This window comes from Elephas maximus, chromosome 3 (genome assembly GCF_024166365.1).
Source record: "Elephas maximus indicus isolate mEleMax1 chromosome 3, mEleMax1 primary haplotype, whole genome shotgun sequence".
Classification (NCBI taxonomy): domain Eukaryota; kingdom Metazoa; phylum Chordata; class Mammalia; order Proboscidea; family Elephantidae; genus Elephas; species Elephas maximus.
The window spans coordinates 1,132,785-1,154,251 of NC_064821.1; the positions used below are offsets into that span (position 1 = coordinate 1,132,785).

The following is a 21,467-nucleotide window of genomic DNA, read 5'->3' on the forward strand; positions in this document are numbered from 1 at the left end:
TTAACCACTGCACCACCAGGCTCCTGCTCCTCTGTCCCGGGGTAGGAGGGAGGAAGTGAATGGGGAGGAGGAAAACAGGCTCTCCTATCTCATCTTTTTAAAAAGCCCTGAAGCAAATGAACAAAACGCTAACGTGTTCATTTTAGTGGCAGGTACATGACTGTTAGACTTTTTAGGTGTCTGTATTTTTAACGGAATCCCTGGGTAGTGCAAATGGTTACTGTGTTCAGCTGCTAGCTGAAAGGTTGAAGGTTCGCGTTCACCCAGAGATGCCTCAGAAAAAAGGCCTGGCAATCTACTTCTGAAAAACCAGCCACTGAAAACCCAATGGAGCGCCATTCTATCTGTCACACACCGGGTTGACATGAGTCAGAGTTGACTCGACAGCAATTTTTTTTCTTTAATAAATGGGTTCTCCTCCAATTGTTGTCACTGATTATACCCAACGGCTTTGCAAACTGCAAAGTGGTTGAGGTGTATCTTAAACGTGTTTTATTTTTCAGTATTTGCCTGTGATCTTGCTTCTTCCTTCCTCATATTTATTTAATGATGATGAATAAATTAAATTATCAGGCAGTCGATTGGCTGGGAGGTTGAAAGTCACAAGGCAGTCACTTACCATCATCTGAAAAAAACACAGTTCATCTATTCGGTATTGTCAGTGTAGACCAGGGTCTCTCCCTTGGCACTGCTGACGTGCGGGCCAGGTAATCGCTAAGGCGAGGCCGTCCTGTGCGCTGTAGGGTGTTGAGCAGCATCCGTGGCCTCCACCCACTCGATGCCCGTGGCACCTCCTGGTCATGATAACCACAAATGTCTCCAGACATTGGAATTGTCCTCTGGGGGTCAGAATGCCCCCAGGTGAAAACAACTGGTGTAGACCAGTAAAGACAGGAATTAAAACAGTACTTGGCACACAGTAGACGCTCAGTCAATACGTGTCGATAATCATGGAGTTGACATGAATAGATTTGCAGTTCTACCCTGACTTCAGAGTGACCTTGGGCCTCTTTGACCCTCGGTTCCCTCTTCTATGAAATGGGGGCAAAGCGCAGAAAACGATCATGCTGGTGATGCCTTGTATGGCCCTGTGGCGTGAGGGCTAAGACTTCACCGCCAGCTCGGGCCACGCGCAGAGGTAACTTTCAACCTCAAAGTCGAAGAGGAAACGGAAGTGGCGCCTGCATCTCTCGGGGCCTGGCCCTGGGCGCCAACCCTATGTACCCGCGCACGCGCCCTTCGCTGCCGCGCACGCACGCCTGCACGCACGCACGCACGCGCCCGCACGTGGCTCGGCCCCTGCGTGCACGCCCCTTGGGGGACGGGGCCAACATTCCGGACTTCATTTCCCAGCGCGCCCCGCGGCGATATCGGCAGCCACCCGGGCGGAAGCCCCGCGAGGAGGGCGGCTGCGACTGCGGCGGCGCGGGCCCCACACGCACGCGCGCTCTCGTCGCACGTTCGCACTCACGCACGCCGCACCCCTGGCCCCGCCCCTGGCGGCCCCGTGCGGGAGCGCGCCCGGGCGTGTGCAGGGCGGCGGCGCGGGCGCGGGGGCGCGCGGTGACCGTTGGCGCTGAGGGGAGGAGGCAGTAGCCGCCGCCGCCGCCGCCGTTGCGCAGATCCGGGCCGCGGCTGTGGAGAGGGCGACGGGGCGGGTGACCTTCCGGAGGCGGGAGCGAGCGAGGAGGTCCGGGCACGCCGAGCGCCGCCGCCGCCATGAACAACTCGGGCGCCGACGAGATCGGGTGAGGACCGGCGGGCGCCGGGCCTGCGCCGCCGCCGCCGCCCCGGGCCGCGAAACGCCGCCCCCGGGCCCGCCCCGCTCAAGGTCACGCGGGCGGGGAGCGGAGGACGGCGGCCTCTGGGCCCCGGATGCCCGAGCCCCGACTTGCGGGCCGGGGAACCCCGGACGGGCGCCCTTCCCCGGCTTCCTGACGGCGCGACGCGAGCGGGAGCCCGGGGGTCGGGGCGTCTGCCTCCCGACTTGTGGGCTTGGGGGGCCCGGGCGGGTGCTCGGGGCGGTTCGGGACCCCCTTCTCCACTTCCCGCCCCAGGGGATCCTAACTGGGGCCTCTGGGACCCCGGGGCGTCCCTGTCGCTTCGCTACTGAGGGGACCCCGGACTGGTGCTGTTGGGGCGCCCGGGGCACCTTGTGCCGGCTCCCTGAAGTGGAAGGGGTCCCGGACGGGGCCCTCGCGGGCTTTGGGGCGCCTCTCTCCGACCTCTCGGCTCTGGGACCTGGGCTGGGAGCCTTTGGTCGCCGCCCCGCTTGGGGGAGACCCTGTAAGGGAGGCCTGGCGGGGACCGGGGCGCCCCAGCTTGGCGCCTCGGCGCACGTGGCGGCCCAGGCGGGGGTTTCGCTTCTGCCGCCGCCGCCTCCTTCCCTCCGGGGCCGCGGTCGGGGCCGCGGTCGGGGCCGCGGGGGCCGGGCCGCCCCCGGGGCAGTCGGAGCCCAAGGTCACCGGAGCGGCGGCGCGTCCGTCTCGGCGCGGCCCCACCTGACCGGGATGGCGGCGGCGGCTGTTTTTGTTGTGTTTGAGCGCTTCCTGCTGCGGCCTCCGCATCGCGTGTGTTGAAAATAAAGAAAAAAAGGAGGCGCGAGGCTGGGGCGCCGCTGTAGCGGGGGGGGGGGTTTGCTGTGGCGAAGCCCCCCGTTGCCTGACGCTAACGGGCGGGGACCCCGGGAGCCGGGCTTCCACGGTGTCAGCGATCCGGCTGTTCAGTTCTTCCGTGAAAAGGAGGGCCGACCGCCTGGCCTGGGGCTCTTGGTGGAGGCGGCTGCCTTCAGCCTTGGACAGAGGCAGCGAGCCTGGAGTGCTGGGTGGGTGAGGACCAGTCGTTGACTGGTGAACGCTTGGCTCCTGGGCTCCCTTTCCTCCCCGGCTACAGGTTACACTCGTGAATATAAAGTGCTTTTTGGGGGCATCTCACACCAAGAAACAGAAAGCAAACACTTTTGAGAGAGGCAGGAGAAAGCCCCTGGCTTCCAGCTTCTCCGGCATGGTGAAACTTGGGGCTTTTCTGATGTGAACCTAGGAGATGGGGGGACAGGCAGTGATGACATGGGACTCACTTTGACAGGCCAGTTAGCAGATCTCTGGGGGTGTATGGATGTATGCCTCCAGAGAGAGCAGCCTTCGGCTGGCAAGGGCCGAGGGCCCTGCTGTCTCACCTCGGAGAAGTGGCCTTTAAGGGAAGGAGGAGGGTGTGGCATCCTCCCTTATGCTCTGGGGGGACCAGGCCCAGGTGCTGAGAGCTCGGCCCCTCACCCCAACAGCAGCTCTTAGGAGGGAGGTCCTCTTACCCCAGCTCTAGCAGTGAGGAAGTTGAGTAGAGCAAAGCAGGGCCTCCCTCCCCCAACGCACACACTCAGGAAGGGCACAGCCAGAATCTGAGCCTGGGTCTGGAAGTGGCACCCTCCACCCTGCACAGACTCAAGGCCCTGGGGGTGCTGCTCCTTCCACCCTGGCATTCTAGTTGTCACTGAGGCACCCTGCTTTGCTTGGGGCCCTTTCCCCACCCAGGTGGGTCCCCCACACAGCCTGAATTGTAAAGTACAGGTTACCCCCAGCAAGTTTTTTTTTTTTTTTGGTTTTTATTGTGCTTTAAGTGAAAGTTTACAAATCAAATCAGTTCCTAATACAAAAACTTATACACACCTTGCTATGTACTCCTGAGGGCTCTCCCCCTAATGAGATAGCATACTCCTTCCCTCCACTCTGTATTTTCGTGTCCATTTGGCTAGCTTCTGATCCCCTCTGCCCTCTCATCTCCCCTTCAGACAGGAGATGCCAACATAGTCTCATGTGTCTCCTTGATCCAAGAAGCTCATTCTTCGCCAGTATCATTTTCTATCCCATGGTCCAGTCCGATCCTTGTCTGAAGAGTTGGCTTCAGGAATGGTTCCTGTCTTGGGCTAACAGAAGGTCTGGGGGCCGTGACCACCAGGGTCCTTCTAGTCTCAGTCAGACCATTAAGCCTGGTCCTTTTACCTGAATTTGGGGTCTGTATCCCACTGCTCTCCTGCTCCCTCAGGGGTTCTCCGTTGTGTTCCCTGTCAGGGCGGTCATCGGTTGTAGCCAGGGCACCATCTAGTTCTTCTGCTCTCAGGCTGATGGAGTCTCTGGTTTATGTGGCCCTTTCTGATTTTTAGGCTCATAATTACCTTGTGTCTTTGGTGTTCTTCATTCTCCTTTGCCCAGGTGGGTTGAGACCCATTGATGCAGCTTAGATGGCTGCTTACTAGCGTTGAAGACCCCAGAAGTCAGTCTCCAAAGTGGGATGCACTTTTATTACGCCAGTTGACTTAGATGTCCCTTGAAACCATGGTCCCCAAGCTGCCGCCCCTGCTACGCTGGCCTTTGAAGCATTCAGTTTATTCAGGAAACTTCTTTGCTTTAGTTTCATCCAGTTGTGCTGACCTCGTCTGTAGTGTGTTGTCCTTCCCTTCACCCGAAGTAATTCTTATCTGCTATCTAACCAGTGAAAACCCCTCCCCAGCAAGTTTTTAACACCTTATAGAGAAACACCAGCTTCTATTTTATATAGGAAATGCGTCTCCAACTTATATAGGAAATCCAGGGTCGACTCTGAGCTCCTTGCTCAGATGTTCCGGAAGTTCTGTGGCCCCGTGGAGCCGCCTATGGCAGACCTCGGTGGTTAGCTGTGGGCGTGTGTCCAGCATGGACCTCGTGAGGGCCTGAAGGGCTGAGGGATCTCTGATGACACCACTGGCTCTGGGCTCACCTCAGCCCTGCCTGAGTGGGCCTCAGGCTTGTAAGGTGGGACGGGTGGTTCTCGGGTCCACAGCATTGTGCTGGAGTCCCAGCTGCAGGCCAGAGCTGTGTCCCAGACCTGGTTCAGTGACCCGCACTGCTGAGGTTGAGCCTGTCCTCGGCTTCGCTCCAGCCGGCTTAGGGAGCACCATCTGGTGAAGACAGTGCTTTCGTGGTGTGCTCTCATTTCCAAAGCCAGCCAGAGGTGCCGGTGACATCCCCAGGGAGGGGCATCTCCAGGGAGGGAGGCCGCTGGGCTTACGGTGGGACAGGGCACCAAATACCGCCCTCCTTCCTATCTGCAGCACCTTCTGGCTGCCCTGTCGGAGGGGGTGGGGCCGTGCCTGGCAGGGGTGGCCTGAGGCCTTGCTTGCTGCCCCGTAGGCCTTGAAGGACCATTCGGAGTCTCTGGAATGCTGCACCTCAGGTAAAAGGAGGTCCTTACAGACCCCCCTGCAGTGTCTCTGGGGCCTCCCTGTGCCCCCTGGACCCCATGGTGTCATACGAGTGTCTGCTGTGGCACCTCGGCAGGGACTGGGCTCGCCACAGTGTCTTATCTTCTGCTGTTGTCAGGTGCTGTGTAGTCGGTTCCAACTCAGTACTGATCCTGTGTATGACAGAAGGAAACGCTCACGGCTCCTGCACCATCCTCACAGTCATTGTTATGCTTCAGCTCATTGTTGTCTCATCTGCTGGGCTCCTCTATTTGGGGTCCCCCCAGGACTGGGGGGCTGGGCATCTCTGAGGAAGGTGTCACTGAGAAAGGAAGGTCGGCTGGAAGGGGAGGCAGAGCAGTGCCTGGGGGTCAGAGTCGAGGACATGGGGTGCAGCCCATCCATGTGTCCCCAAGCCCAGCGGCAGGGGAAAGACGATGGCTGAAGGACGTCCAGAACACAGGGTGGTCTGCAGGTGGCAGGTCTGGGTCCTTTGTGATCACAGTTATTGGGGAAAGGTGCTGGAAATGCTTTGGGAGCAGGTCCCTGGCAGTGGTCACAGGCTGGGCCTGGACGGCAGGTCCCAGGAGCGCTGAGGTGGGTCAGATGCCTGCAGGAGCACAGGAGAAGGCTGGGGTTTGTGGAGAAGGCTGCTGCTTGTGATCGTGGGAGGTGATGGGAAATTCCAGGGCAAGGGGAGGAGAGAGGGTCCTGTCCAGAGCTCTTCCCTTGCTTTCGGGTTATTCAGCAGCAAGGTCTCCCCCGTGGCACTGTGGACTCAGGGGTTGGGGGTTGTATCATTCTCTCAGGTGGGCTGTCCTGTGCATTGCAGGGTGTTGAGCAGCATCCCTGGTCTCCATCCACTTGATGCCAGTAGCAACACCCCCCCCCCCGCCCTGTCGTAACAACCACACATCCCCAGACATCACTCGGTGTCCCCTGGGGCAGAGTCACCCCTGGCTGAGAAGCACGTTTTGAGACTTTTTTGCTTTTCTTGGCCTTGTTCCACCGTGTCTGTGCCATTTGTGCTTTGTGGTTGTGAAACTTGTTGCTTGTGTCAGGTGCGGTTTGAGCCTTAGACACTGCCCGTGGTGTTGAATGTTTTCCTGAACCGCTTCCTGTGAGATAACAAAACATTTGCTATTTCAGCAACCTTTACATGTACGATTCAGTGACATTAAATGTGTTGATCGTGCTGGTCAGCCATCACCATTAACCGTCCCCACAGCCGGGATCGTGGTGGGAGGACGGGGTCTGGCTCATGAGGATCACTGGCAGTGATGCCAGGGCCAGTATTGTGTCCCCTTGCAGGTTAGGGAGACTGAGGCTTAGAGTGTCCAGGGGACTTGCCCAAGGTCACCTGGGGACTGGGTGTGTCAGGACTGGATCCCTCCTCCCACTGTGCATGTGGCCCTTGTGAGGAGTCAGCCCCAGACGTGGGGCAGCTTTACTCCCTCGTGACTGAGTGAGAGTCGCTGGCCTGGCGCAGCTTTGTCCCTTCCGTAGACTTGATTGGAGATGCTATTGTACCCGCTCTCCTCAGACAGAACTCTCGGCCCAGCCTGGGGCCCGTGACCTGCCAGCTCTGGAGTTGCCTGGGGAGTCCGTGGGCTGCAGTTGGGCCCAGGTGAACGTGCCAGGCCAGGGCTTTGCCTTTGGAGCCCACAGCAGTTTGTGTGGGGTTTCTCGGGTCCTGTGGCCCCACGGTCATTGGGGGGCAAGAAGGGAATGAGGCCGCAGGGGCAGGTGGTGGGTGAAGGCTCACAGCCCGTGGGGCAGTGCTTTGGGGTGAAAGCGACCACATTCCAACCCTGGCAATGTGGCTTGGGCAAGTCCTCATAAGAGAGACCATTGGTCCCGTGCCGCTCCCAGTGCCAACTTCAGTGTGTGGAAACTGAGGACCCCAAGGTCCTTCAGAGGGCGGTCCTTTGTGTCCCCACTCAGAGAGGCGCACGTGTTTTGGAGCATAAGCTCTGTGTTTTATGAACAGGCACGCGTGCGGCAGAGCCGTGATTGGTCACAGGCCTTTTGCTTCCTGCCCCTGTGAGGAGGAGGTCGTGCCAGGGCCGGGGAAGGCAACGTCTTCCAGAAGCTGCTACCATGGTCCTTTCTGGTGGCTGCCTGTTCTGTGCCAGGCAGGCCATGGCTGGTGCTGGGCCCGAAGGAGGGGTGCCTCAGCCCAGGCTGGCAGGGTGGCCCCAGGGTGTGGCAGGCCTGTCACTGGGAAGCTTGCCATGTGCTGCCTGGGAGACAGGCCCTTGGTGCCAGTGGGGGTCGGTGCAGGCACACAGGAAGCTCTCTGAGGCCTCAGTACCTAGTGCAGCCACCATGCGGTTGCCTTCAAGTACACAGAGCAGGGGTGATGGTCATCCCGGGGTGGTAGTCCTCTGAGGGTGGGTTCGGGTGCCACAGGCAGGAGAGGGTATACAGTAGTGCAGGACCCTCAGTGGCACCTGCGCTGGTGGCCCCAGGATGAGAGTGCCCACCACTCGGGGTGCGCCTGTGTGTGATTGCCGCAGAGCTGGGTTGGGGGTAGGGAGAGTCGCCGGGTCAGATTTTAGGCCTTGGGGCTTCACAGAGGTCACTTAGGGAGACCTGGTGGAGGTGGGCAGGGCTCAGACAACAGCCCTACTTGGTGAGGGCTCTGCCCCAGACTCTGCCCTGGGAAAGGGTGTGATAGCCAGGGGAGCTAGTGTGCCCCACACCAGAGCTGCTGCTCTGGGGGCACCGTCAGCCAGGTGGTGACTTCCTGCCCACCAGACCACTTCAGAGGCCAAGCAGGGGCTGGAGAGCTGGGTGTTTTTAGTTTATCCTTTAATCCGTGTCAGCCAGTTTGTAAATACCCGCTAGAGTTTAGCTTTGCACGGTGCCCAGTCGGGTTTCTGGCCTGAGCAGGCTGTCGTTGGGAGGACTCGGCCATTGACTGGTCCACTGGCAGTGCCATCCCAAGTGAGCTGACTAAGGCCCCCAGCTTCCTTGTGTCCGGCCGGGTGTGAGAGCTCTGCCAGCTGCTTCTGCACCGGGCAACAGACTGATGGAAAGGCATCTGGGTCTCAGGCCCTGCCCAGAAGCCGCATCTGTGCCGGGGTGCTGTGATGGCAGGTCCACTCCCGTTTCCGTGTTTATACCTCCTGAGGGTGGCAGCCGGGGCCACTCTGTTTTCACAGGTTTGAACTTTGTGCCAGGTACCGGGCTCATGCCAGGTACCGGGCTCTTGCAAGGGCCTTGCCACTGGGGCGTGAAACCCTGCTAGCACAAGCCAGTGGGGCCCCCCGAACCTTCTGGGGGAGAACGTGTCTCGCCCGATACTGGTTCTGTGTGCAGCCCCTTGCCTGGTGCTGGCTCCAGCTCATCTTCCTCCCTTGAAACAAGCAGGTCCATAAAGATAAGACGTCCCGGGCGGTGCCCCCGGGACCAGGAGTGACGCGTCATCATGTCTGAGGAGATGTAATTCTGACAGTCAGCAGGCAGGAGCCTCCTACAGCTCCCACCTTACAGACACGATGCAGGAATGGTCCAACTGTCCCCGCAGGCCTGACCCAGCAGGCTCCCCAGCTGCCCCATCTTACCCGGTTTGTGTGCTGTGTGCGTGTGCTGTATGTGTGCCTGAGTGCACCTGCCATATGCGTGCCTGTGTGCGTGCCTTATGTGTGCCTGTGTGCATGTGCCGTATGTGTGCCTGAGTGCGCGTGCCGTATGCGTGCCTGACCACGTGCCGTATGCGTGCCTGTGTGCACCTGCCATATGCGTGCCTAGCATGTGTGCCTGTGTGCGCGTGCCGTATGCGTGCCTGAGTGCGTGCTATATGTGTGCCTGTGTGTGCGTACCGTATGCATGCCTGAGTGCGCCTGCCATATGCGTGCCTGAGTGTGTGCTGTATGTGTGCCTGTGTGCGCGTACTGTATACGTGCCTGAGTGCGTGCTGTATGTATGCCTGTGTGCGCCTGCCATGTGCATTCCTGAGTGCGCGTGCCGTATGCGCCTGAGTGCGTGCTATATGTGTGCCTGTGTGCGCGTACCGTATGCATGCCTGAGTGTGTGCCATATGTGTGCCTGTGTACACATGCCGTATGCGTGCCTGAGTGCGTGCTGTATATGTGCCTGTGTGTGCGTGCCGTATGCGTGCCTGAGTGCATATGCACACACCGTTTCCTTCAGTCATGTGAGCTGGAGACCGAGGTCGTGCCAGGCCTTAGTTGCAGGTTCTGTCCTGGAGTTGAGGCATGGGGTGGGTACAAGCCTCAGTCTTCCAATCCACAGGCGAGTTCCAGTTGTCAGTTGCCCCGGTAACTGTCCTCTCAGCCTTTCCCCCTTAATACCTGATCGTGGTATTTCACCAAGGCCCAGACCTGGACCGGTCTGACAGGTTCCTTCCTCATGGGAGCCCAGGAGGGCTGCCTGCTCAGTACCTGATGGTGGGGTTGGAGGCATTGGGGGCAGGGAGAGGCAGCGTGTCTTTGTGTGAATGGGTTGCTTCTCGGCGCATGCCCTTGCCTGCTCCCATGTGAGGCCTGCGGAGAATCCCCAGCCCGCTTTACAAGCGCCCAGGGTTGGCAGGGAGAGGAGGCAGGCGTGTCCTGGCCGTGCTGGCCTGGTTCCGAGAGTGCGGAGGAGACCAGAGGCTTCAGCTTCATGAGGCCTGACAGCTCCTGCCGCTGCTGGGGCAGCATGTTCCCCCAAAACCCATTCTCCCAAGCTGGCTTCTCACCCTTCCCAGACCAGACCCAGGCGGGAGGCATCTGGGAGACGGTGGTGGGAAGGCCTTGGAGACAAGGATGCAGGTCTCACATCTGTTTGTGAGGGGCTGGTCAGTGCAGGTGCGGTTCACTAGTCCCTATGCTTGCCATGTCCAGCAGGGGACGGTGGGCGTCCTTGTGAGGCTCCTTGTTGAGTGAGTCATTGGGTGCTGTGGTAGAGGACAAGTACCTGTACCCCGAGTTCTCTTGATTGCTGAAGGGTGGCAGTAATCAACTCTGCGAGGGCTTTGTGCCTTCCAGGCAGATTGTGGTGTGGGGGGCTGCAGACATGGGAGGCTTTGGCACTCTGGCTTTAAAGGCCTGTTCAGTTGGCACCCGGGTCTGGCTCAGCCAGGGTCCTGGTGAGTCAGGGGTGTCTGACCTTGCTGCTTGTACCCCTTCCTCTGGGGCGGGAGTGATGGGTAAGTGGGGTCCTGGTAGCTCCACTCTCTGACCCACTTTTCTCATCTGTTGTTCCCACTACCTGGGCCTGGGTGGGCATGACCGGGTGGCCGTGTGGGTGCTGCAGGTACACAGGTGAGCAGTCTCCAGTGGGGGCTGGAACTGCCAGGTGAACAGGACGCAGGGCGGCATGGCACTGTGGGGCAGGAGGCCACCACCAGAGGACACATGCCTGGCTCTGCGCCATCAGTGTGAGGCCTGCCCTGAGGCCCCTCCCCGAGGTGGACCCCATCCTGGCCAGTTGTCAACAGCTCTGTGGACGGCCAGGGTGTCGGGGTGGGTTCTGGGCCGCCCCGGGGGGTGTGAGGTACCCCGAGGGGAGGGACAGGAACTTCTCTACCCTGGGCTGGGTCATGCAGCTCGCCCTGAGGGAGATCACTAAGGCTGCAGGGCTGGTAGTAGGGTGCCAGTTCTGCGCCTGGAGCTTTGGGGGCGGCCCACTGGCTGCAGGCTCTTGTTTGTGTACTCGGGCGTAGTTCAGAGGGTCCCTGTGACCCGGCCTCTGTTCTGAGTGTGTGGATGTGCGCCTCGTATGGTGTGAGTGGCTTCCTGTTCTCTGTGTGTGCTTCATGCTCTAGACTGCCAGGTTCTTTTCTGCATGTGAAAGGTGTGAGTGTCGGAGGAAGCCCCTCCAGAGCGGCCCTGGCTGTGTGGTTGCCACGGCCTGTCCTCAGTCCAGCTCTGTCTGTGTGCACGGTCCTGGGGCGCGTGGTGGCCACCTGCATGTTACGGCACTCTGTCCCCCTGATGCCGGCGAGTCACTTCTGTCTGTGTGCACGGCTCTGGGGTGCGTGGTGGCCACCTGCATGTTACGGCATTCTGTCCCCCGATGCCGGTGAGTCACTTCTGTCTGCAGATATCCCTGTGCCCCGTGGTGTGGATTCGGGACCACAGGAGGGATTTCTGAGCGAGGATCAGTTCTGACTAAACGCTCGTTTATCCTGTGTTGCAGGAAGCTCTTCGTGGGTGGCCTGGACTGGAGCACAACCCAAGGTGGGTGCAGCCTGTGTGGGCGGGAGCCCAGCATGCCTGGGGCCTTCGGCTGTGTGATTTAGCGTCTTGCCACCTGTGTTTTTTAAATCCCTGTGACTCTGTTTGGATTTTTGGGTCATTGAATTGGGAATTGGGTGGGGCAGAATGCAGCTGTCATTGCTTCGGAACTGCCGGAGTTGGTTTTGATGTTTCACATCCGTGTTCCAGGGAAGGGTTTAGACGGCCGGTTCCTAGCCAGGGCCCAGGTAGGTCTGGAGGCAGGAGGGCTGGAGGCACACCAAGGGCTAAAGCTGCCCTCCCCAGCTCTGGTTCTACCTGGCAGTCGTGGGGTTCAGAACCGAGGAAGGGGGTGTTTGTGTCGCTGTTGGGGTAGCCTCCCTGAAACCACACCCTCCTGGGTGCTGGGCCTGGGCCTTTATAATGGACATAAAATGACTCTCCCTTATCCCTTACTTGTTGTCTTTCCCAAATGAACAACTCATGCGCCCCTTTAAAAGTTGCTAGTTCCAAACTGTTCTGGCAAGGTTGATAAACTAGGAGTGAGTGTGCGTGTCTCTGTGTGCGCGTGTGTGTTTACGTGCCCTCTGTGAGACTTGTGCTTAATCCCCTGGTTTTGTGTGTTTCTGTTTTTGGTCCCCACTCTCTGAGCAGAGACACTACGCAGCTACTTTTCCCAATATGGAGAAGTTGTGGACTGTGTTATCATGAAAGATAAAACCACCAACCAGTCTCGAGGTTTTGGGTTTGTCAAATTTAAAGACCCAAACTGTGTGGGGACGGTGCTGGCCAGCAGACCACACACCCTAGATGGCCGGAACGTAAGTCTTCTTTCTGGGCTCTCTCTGCTTGCTGTCCTTTGGCTCTCTTCACACGGGCTCCACGTAAAAGGGCACAGGCGATGCTTAGCCTGGTGTGGCGGGTGATGGGGGGACGCGTGCTTATGACTGCTACTGCCTGCTTTGCTAACACCTTCTGTGTGAGAGCAAGTAGCTTCCTCCTCACGATGCCTGGTTTGGAATTTACCGCAGATCGACCCAAAGCCATGCACACCCCGGGGGATGCAGCCGGAAAGGACACGGCCGAAAGAAGGCTGGGTAAGGGGCTGGGCTGCGGGAGGGTGAGGCTTTGAGCTGGCTATTTGCTCATTGAGATTGAGAGCGACAGAAGGCCCTCTTTTTTATTTATCGTGCTTTGAGAGTTTACAAATCAAGTCAGTCTCTCACACAAAAACTTATACACACCTTGCTCTGTACTTCTAGCTGCTCTCCCCCTAATGAGACAGCACGCTCCCCTCCACCCTGTATTCCTACTGTCCATTCAGCCAGTTCCTGTCCCCCTCTGCCTTCTCATCTCACCCCCAGACAGGAGCTGCCCACCTAGTCTCATGAGTCTACTTGAGCCAAGAAGCTCACTCTTCACCAGTATCATTTTCTGTCTTACAGTTCAGTCCAAAGAGTTGGCTTTGGGAATGGTTCCTGTCTTGGGCTAACAGAGGGTCCAGGGACCATGACCTCCAGGGTCCCTCTAGTCTCAGTCAGACCATTAAGTCTGGTCTTTTTACAAGAATTTGGGGTCTGCATCCCACTGCTCTCCTGCTCCCTCAGGGGTTCTCTGTCAGGGCCGTAGTAGGTTGTAGCCGGGCACCATCTAGTTCTTCTGGTCTCGGGCTGATGTAGTCTCTGGTTTATCTGGCCCTTTCTGTCTCTTGGGTTCATATTTACCTTGTGTCTTTGGTGTTCTTCATTCTCCTTTGCTCCAGGTAGGTTGAGACCAATTAATGCATCTTAGATGGCTGCTTGCTAACGTTGAAGACCCCAGACGCCATTCACCAAAGTGGGATGCAGAACGTTTTCTTAAGCCATTTGACCTAGATGTCCCTTGAAACCATGGTCCCCAGACCCCCATCCCTGCTACTCTGGCCCAGAAGGCCCTCTTGCTGACATTGGAGAAGTGGAGGATTGCTCGGGTTGATGTAAAGCACTGCGTGTTTTATAGCCAAGAAAATTTGCGTCAGCCCACTTCTGACCACCCCCACTCGGCAGCATAGCCTCTTGTTTTGTCCTTTCCTGACCTCCATCCAGCCCCGCCTGTCGGGCTCCCTCAGCTCCACCATCTGATCTCTGCTTGGTGGCGTGTTCTTTTTTTTTTTTTTTTAATTGAGCTTCAAGTGAACGTTTACAAATCAAGTCAGTCTGTCACATATAAGTTTATATACACCTTACTCCATACTCCTTTCGTGACAATTTTGCCAGCTTCCAACCCTCTCTACCCTCCCATCCCCCCTCCAGACAGGAGATGCCAACACAGTCTCAAGTGTCCACCTGATATAATTAGCTCACTCTTCATCAGCATCTCTCTCCTACCCATTGTCCAGTCCCTTCCATGTCTGATGAGTTGTCTTCAGGAATGGTTCCCGTCCTGTGCCAACAGAAGGTCTGGGGACCGTGACCGCCAGGATTCCTCTAGTCTCTGTCAGACCATTAAGTATGGTCTTTTTATGAGAATTTGGGGTCTTCATCCCACTGATCTCCTGCTCCCTCAGGGGTTCTCCGTTGTGCTCCCTGTCAGGGCAGTCATCAGTTGTGGCCGGGCACCAACTAGTTCTTCTGGTCTCAGGATGATGTAAGTCTCTGGTTCCTGTGGCCCTTTCTGTCTCTTGGGCTCTTAGTTATCGTGTGACCTTGGTGTTCTTCATTCTCCTTTGATCCAGGTGGGTGGAGACCAATTGATGCATCTTAGATGGCCGCTTGTTAGCATTTAGGACCCCAGACGTTGGTGGCGTCTTCTTAACCCTATGGCTGGGGCATCCATCCGTTCTGATCAGGCGAGGGACGGCAGCTTGCATGCATGTAAAACTGTAAGGTGCCCTTCCTGGGACGCTCCGAGTCCTATTACCTGTGGTCTTGTGTGGGCTACCTGGACCTGCCGTGTCCTGGCCCGAGGTTCTCAAACCAGGGGTATGCCCTGTCCCCGACAGCTGCTCTGCCCAGGACACCTGCAGAACACCTGGATACCCCACACTGGGCTCAGCAGCTGCTAGAGTTTGCCAAGTGACTTGTGTTAACTCGCTCTCTATACATATGTGCCACCATGAACACTTAGCCTGCATCTCCTAAGATCACTCCCCCCAGGTAGCCCCCATGCCCTTGTCCCCCCACACCCACCTGTGGGGCGTCTGCTGCCCCCCATCTGTCTCCTTTAGCTGCTCTTCTCAAACGAGGGTCCAACCAAGACTTCTATTCCCTTTGGGGCTTGATATCTATTCTTCGTTTCTTAACAGCCTTAAGGGATAGTAGGCTACGACAATCTGGTAAACCAGCTTTATCGCAGCTTGGTACACGTTGACATGTGAGGGCTTCTGAACTCATCACCACAGTCATGATAAGAACGCCCCCCTCAGCCCCGTAGGCGTCCTCTCTTCCCAGCACAGTGAGGGCATGGGGTAGAAAGGAAAAGGGGTGGTTGGACGTGAAAGGCCAGGAGAAAGGGGTGGCTAGTTACGTTTGCTTTGGGTGTGGGGAGCAAGACACATGCTCCCCAGACAGGCTGCATGAGTAGGGGCCTGGGTGTGTCCCCCCGTTAGACGGCCTCACCAGCAGCCCCACAGGGCGAGGTCTCGATGCGTGACCTGGGTTTAGGGTCAGGGAAAGTCTCTTGTCACCACCTCTGCAGCGCTGGTCATGCGACACCTTCTTTTCCCATGTTCCCAAGTCCTAGGTTTGGGCTGCAGGACTTCTGTGTCATCCGCTGTGGCAGAGTAACTGGACAGGTGGCATGCCAGGTACAGCTGGATTGACACCCAGCACCACAGAGCTGTGAGCACCCATCTCCTCAGGTCTCTGGAGAGATGACAGAGTCTGCTTGTGTCTCCAGACGCTGCTGGTTGCTCTTGGCACTTAGCCTCTTTGGTGTGTGGGGAGAGGTGCGTTTTGGTCTGACGCTTTTAGTGGATCGTTGAAGTTAAAACCAATGGGAAGGGTATGTCACGACCACTCGTGTGAAGTGTTCTGAGGCCCCTAGTGAACTAACGCCTTCTCCTTTTTGAAACAGCAGAAAGGACCCAGAAGTGATAACAGTAAATCAAATAAAATATTTGTTGGCGGAATTCCTCACAACTGTGGTGAGACAGAGCTCAGGGAATACTTCAAGAAATTCGGAGTGGTGAGTGCTTTCCTGTGCCAGCTGGTACCGGCGGGTCTCCTACATGCCCTTCACCGGCCAATTCTCAGGGTGCAGTAGTGGGACTGTCTACCGCCTGGGGCTTTTAAACCTCCAGTAGTGCTCTCTATTCCCTCACCCACTAAGGAAAGACCAGACACCCATCCTTCCTGCAGTGCACGCTTCATTCCTCTGTGCGGCGATCCTGCAGCTCCCCAGGCCAATGCAGATGAACCTGCTGGGCCCGCTGGTGGGTCCTTTGCCCAGACCACGAGTGCCAAGCATTAGGTCTTCATGTCTGAGGAAAAAAGGGGCTCATTTGGCTCGACTGTGGAAGCTGGCCTGGCCTCTGAGGCCGTGTCCCTCAGGCTTCCAGGTCTATCTTTCTCCCAGTCCTGATGGGACCCTGAGGATGTTCTTGGCCTTTCCCAAGCACGGGGGCTGGTGCTGTCCTGCAGAGTGGGGGCCTGGCCGAGGTTGGGGGTAGAAGAAAGGATGGGACTACCTTTGCTCAGCCCTGGCCCGGAGTAGCTTAGACCCCGTCCGCTGTGAGTGTGGGTCTCGCAGGCCACCCTGGGCCACTCGGCCCTCGTGAGAGATGTTTTCCACTGCGTCTGCCTCATAGCTCCGCCGTAGCACAGACCATCCTTCTGTGGTTGGTTTTCTGGAGTCACGGAGGGTGGGGTATGGGGAGGAGATGGAATCAGCTGGAGCTGACATCTGGTGAGCGGCCGTTGGCGCACGTGGGGCGCGCTAGGGGCACAGCAGGGAAGGGCTAGGGCGCGGTGTCAGGGTTCCCCTGAGAGCAGAGGCACCCAGGCCACAGGCTCCCCACAGGGAGCTCCCACTGCCATTTGATCAGGCTGGCCTGGGGCATGTCGGTTGGGTGCTGTGTGCCAGGAGCCACGGTGAGGGAAGCGTCTGGGCGGCAGGGTCGGCGGGACACCCGGCGTGCTACTGCCTTCAGGGTGGGGCACTCCCGCAGCGCTGGGCCCCCTTATCGATGAATGGGGGGATGCCTGCAGGGTCCGCCCCCCCCGCCAGGACAGGTGGCTGGGACCCTCAGATCAGCGACCACTTGGACCTGGCAGTGGGCTACTCCCTGATGTCTCCCGCCGGAACTGTCCTGCTCTGACGCCGTGACTGTTGGAGCCCCTGCCTCCTCGGGTGTCCCCACCCTACAGCCAGGATGCCCCCAGCTCAGTCCAGTCCCCTCAGACACTGTTGGGCACGGGTCTTTTGTAGTAGCTGAGGTGTATTCCTGATGAGCGGAGGGTGTGCCCCACAGGCTGTGGCAGCCGGGTCCTCGAACACATCCTCTCTGTTGCAGGTCACGGAAGTCGTGATGATCTACGATGCTGAGAAGCAGAGGCCTCGAGGTAAAGGCAGACCTCGTTTGTCCTGGAGCTTCCTCCTCCTCTCCTCAGATGGCAAACTATCTCACCCCAGACTCCGGCGGCCGGGAGCAAGTCCCTCAGCCAGGTGCTCAGCCCCGTAGACACGGGCCCCATGTGCGGCGCACCTCTGCCCGTCTGTCTGCTCCCTGGGGCTGGGCTAGAGTGGACCCTTTTTACTTTTTAGCTCCTTTTGGAGTTTTTACATCTCAACGTGACCTTCACCATGGTTTCTATTTTCAAACATGTATTGAAGATTTGTGGTTTTTTGCACTGCAACTTCTTTGCCTCAGATGGTCCCTTGGTTTCAGTTAGTGCCAGTGTAGCCAGATGTCTGCCTCCTGCTGTCAGGCACATCCCTGCCCCTGTTTGAAGCCCACTCCGTGCTGCTTTCTTGTTTCTTTCATTTCTTTTTCTTTTTGGTCCCCTGGAATCAGTGGGCCAGGCAGGAGGAAGGTGGAGAGTCACGTCACGGTGTCCTGATGGGTATGGAGCTGGGTGATGTCCCCACGCTGGACCCTCTGTGGGTGGCTGCTGCTGTCTGTCCCCCCCTTCTGTTTTTGGTGCATCAGCCGCTTTGGGGCCGGCTGTGTGCACGGAGCCGCCGGTCGGGGGCCTGTCTGCGGCAGCCCCCGTGTCTCCCGTGCCGAGCCAGGCGCCGCGGCCGCAGCATGCTCACGTCATGCTGGAGAATAGTTTGCCATTTGAACTCCCGCCCCTCCTCTTCCTCGTGATTAAGTTACGTACTCCTCACTCCATGTCGAGTAAGCCGTTAAGTCTTAGTCTGAATTTGAACTTAGACGTATGTGCTTAGTGACATATTTAAGTGTTTCGTAGTAAAGTACAGTGATGTTAAGTAAGCTGTTTTCCTTTCTCTCTGCATTGTTTGTGATTAACGATCTCTCTAGATTTCTCTTCTCCAGGTGCTAAGTGTTATCACACAGGTACAGGCCAGTTCCGCAGTCAGGAGGGCGCGGGCTCTGCTCCAGTGGGGTGTAAACGAAGTTTCAGTGTGTTTTCTCTTCCGCTCCTCGGTGGCGACGTCCCCTTCTTGACAGACGCACTCCCTAGACATTCCGCGCCAGGGGCCTCCTTAACCCGGGACTCGCTTCTGGCACCGTTGTGGGGTCAGAGGACTGGGACCACGTGACCCTGTGGTTTCAGACACTCCTGCAGCTGGAGCAAACGTTACATTCTGGAATGTGTTGTTTCATCACCTGTGTTCTGTTCCAAATGTCGCCTCTGATCTTGTGAAACTCCGTGCGCGGGGACCCCGAGTGCTGGCCTTCCTGCTCCCTCCTCGCCTGCTGTGGTCCTTGTTCTCTCGGCCACACCGCTGGCTGGGGCAGGAGGAGCCGGCTGAAAGGAAGCCCCAGTGGTCTGGCCCGGGCCCCAGCTCCCGCGTGGTTGCACCGTCCTCACTTCAGTCCTCTGGGGGAGGGGGCTCCCTTGGAGCATGCACGAGCCAGGGTCAGGGTGGTGCCCCAGAGATCACCTTCCTGTTTTCTTGCCCCTTTTTGCCTCTTAGTAAAACTGGCCTCTTCCCTGTCCTTCGCTCTGTCTCTCCCATCCCCATCTCGGGGTTTCAGACCAGGGATGCAGTTCTCACACAGGGTTCTGTACGTGTGTCTCGTGAGTGTCTCGGTGTCTCTACCTGTCCACCGCCATCAGCGGCACTTGACCCTGTAGAACTAGCGCTGGCACCCTTTCCCATGGGCGCCTGGTGGCCCGATTTCTCTTGCCTCACCCTGCTCCTGTCTCCCGCTGCCCAGCCGCCTCTCGGCCCTGTCCCTGCGTGTTCATGTGTACAGCTGCGTCTCTGTGGGCGCTGCCTTCCTCATGCTCCGGCCTCAGTTTTGTTTCGTGTCGTCTGCGGATATCCATGTGCGTGTCTGTGTGGTCCTGTGTGCATGTTGGGGACACACCAAGGCCCTAAGTCCCGGTGGTGCTTCACCGGCCATCTTGTCACCTCCACTCTGGGCGCTGCCTCTCCTCCCGCTCCCGTCTTCCTGCCCACAGCTCCGCGCACACCTGTGCCATGCAGCCCCACTTCATCTGCTTGAGGGGCACCACGAGGGGCCATTCTTCCCAGTGCCCCCTGGCCCCCGTGACCCCTAAACTGCGTGCTCCACCCCAGCCACATCGGTGAGCTTGCTCTTCCTGCCTCCCTCCACCCTGGCCCCACGGTGCTGCTGTGAGCTCGGCTGCGAGCTCGGTGCTTCACGGTGCACCCCCCCGCCCCCCACACGGCCACTCTGCAGACCCCGCTCTGCGCATAGCCCTCTGCGGCCATCCTTTGTTCTTCTGCAGGCTTTGGCCACTGTCTGCTGTCTGGGGTGGTGGGAGCCCATTGCCCTTCCCGTGCCCTGGGAAGGAAGGGTGTCCACAGGGCACCCAGGAATCTAGCCCCCTGCCAAATAGTAGCCCGTGAGCATGAACTGCCCTTAGCTGGGGTCACACTCAGCCCAGACCAACCAAACTTCGTTTATACTGCCACGTTCTCGTGTTTGGGAGACACTAAATTGTTTTTCCTTTAAAATTTTTCTTTTTTGATGACATGATGCCTCTTGCTCTTGCTGCTGACAGCAGAATTTGACCTGCTGGAATCCGTTTTGGCCTGTATCTTTGTGTATTTTATTTACTTATTTATTTATCTATATATACATATATTATATATCTATATACATATACACATATATACGTACGTATATTATCTCTGGTAGGACTCCATGGGCTTACCCAACGGTGTTGGATAAGCTTAGTGAGGCACTAACTGTGATAGATACTGTACTGTTGAACGCTTTAGAACGATATTTGGCTGCTGTCAGCACTAGCTGCAAAGCAAATTGCAAGCCGAGGAGGAGAACCCGGGTTTCAGAAAAGCGGAGACTTGTACAGTGCCCACAGCTGGCAGGGCGGGGCTCTAGCTGCACGCTCCCCTGCGTGCAGGTGTTCCCATAAGGAAGCTCTCCAGGCTCTAGCCGTGGTCTCTTCTGGTGGTGTGTCCCCAGTGGCCCACATCGACAGCTGAGGGCGCACAGGAGCCAGGCCCTCATTGCTTTACTGTCTCAGCTACTGCTGTCCAAAACATGTACCCCTTGTCCCCTATTAGTCCCCGATTGACCTCAACACAGAGCCTGAGTTCACCCGCGGACCCCGGGTGTCCAGGGCAGAGCCTCCTATGGCCTCGGTCACCAGGGCTACCATTCCATGGTGGGTAGGGGGTCTCTGTTCATCCAAGGCCCCCAGCCCCAGGCCACAGCCTGGCTTGCTGCCTGCTCGGCTGAGACGGGAGTGGCAGCGCTGACGGCCACCACCCAGGCCCAAGCGCAGGGCCAGCGGTACGCCCACCCATCAGTTGCTTCGCTGAAACCCGGGCCGATCCCTCGGTCTGTCCCTAATACTGTTCATCGTCCTGTTTTGTATCACAACACCCTGCTACCTTGATTCACTCTTCGTCGTTGGCTAGGTTTTGGATTTATTACTTTCGAGGACGAACAATCAGTGGACCAGGCTGTCAACATGCATTTTCACGACATCATGGGCAAAAAAGTGTGTAGTTGTAGTTTTATTTTACCTTAAGACCAAACCAAGCCTTAGGCAACCAGGGGTTTCCCCGGTAAGCATGCCCCTTCTCAGAAAACCAGCCAGCAGCCTGTTGCAACCCTGGCTACAGAGCCCATGGCTCCGGGAAGCAGTGGCTAGTGGGGGGCTGCCTGCCTGCAGGGTGGTCCCGGAGCAGCTCTGCTGTGGGGGGGTGGGGCTGCCCAAGGATGGGTGGGCAGGGCCTCCAGGAAGAGGGCACACATGGCCGAGGCAGGCTGGCCCAGGGGAACCACGGTGTTGCCTCAGGCTTGGTTGCAGTTACCACTCCTTCAGATGTCTGTCTCATGTGATTGTCTAGTCCTGGCCCGATGGCTGGACAAGCAGAGGACCTTGGAGAACCGAGGTCCCATGTCAAAACAAGCGAAACGTAAACATCATGAAGGATTGGTGTTTTTAAATCGGGTCACTTACTGTGAAACTCCGGTCCAACCACGTGCTCTCGATAGACTTAACCACCATGCAGTGAAGTGACCCCGGGTTGTTTCATCTTCATACTGTGTTGCTGCCACGGAGGTGAGCGGGGAGAGGGAGCTAGTCCGCCCCCTTTTTCACAGCTTTGTTCCCCAGTGAGTTAGGGTCAGGCACGTGTCAGAAAGGGGTCCTGAAATGGTCATTCTTTCTGCACCCTAAATCTCTGAGATCTTAACTCCCCAGCGAGTAATTGGTAGAAATTACATGGGGTGGGATATTTTACAGTTGCTCGGGGCTCCCCGTTTTTTTCAGGGTTCCTGCTGGGTCTTTTAAAGCCAGCTCAGCGTACACAGCTAGTAGCCAGCTTCTGAGATTCCAAGCCAGCCTCACGGTCCTGGGCGCAGTCAACGTTCTCCTGCCCCAGCCTAAGGCTGTCTGCCCTTCTGGCGAGACCATGGCTGTTCTTCAGTATCAAGCAGGGTATTGTACCTGTAG

At 57.7% G+C, this 21,467-nt stretch overlaps 1 protein-coding gene across 9 annotated transcripts in view; it reads left to right on the forward strand.

Annotated features, from left to right (window-relative positions):
- Positions 1 to 1,515: 1,515 nt before the first annotated feature.
- The window catches only part of DAZAP1 (DAZ associated protein 1), a 28,595-nt gene continuing 8,643 nt past the window's right edge, over positions 1,516 to 21,467 (forward strand). For 2 of the 9 annotated variants that reach the window (XM_049876156.1, XM_049876160.1), the window contains exons 1-7: positions 1,516 to 1,748; positions 11,363 to 11,403; positions 12,055 to 12,221; positions 12,432 to 12,497; positions 15,454 to 15,564; positions 16,892 to 16,940; positions 20,425 to 20,507. In XM_049876156.1, the coding sequence (XP_049732113.1) occupies positions 1,720 to 1,748; positions 11,363 to 11,403; positions 12,055 to 12,221; positions 12,432 to 12,497; positions 15,454 to 15,564; positions 16,892 to 16,940; positions 20,425 to 20,507 (546 nt within the window). In that variant the 5' untranslated portion in view covers positions 1,516 to 1,719. The other 7 variants (XM_049876159.1, XM_049876155.1, XM_049876154.1 and 4 more) reach the window with 7 other exon arrangements.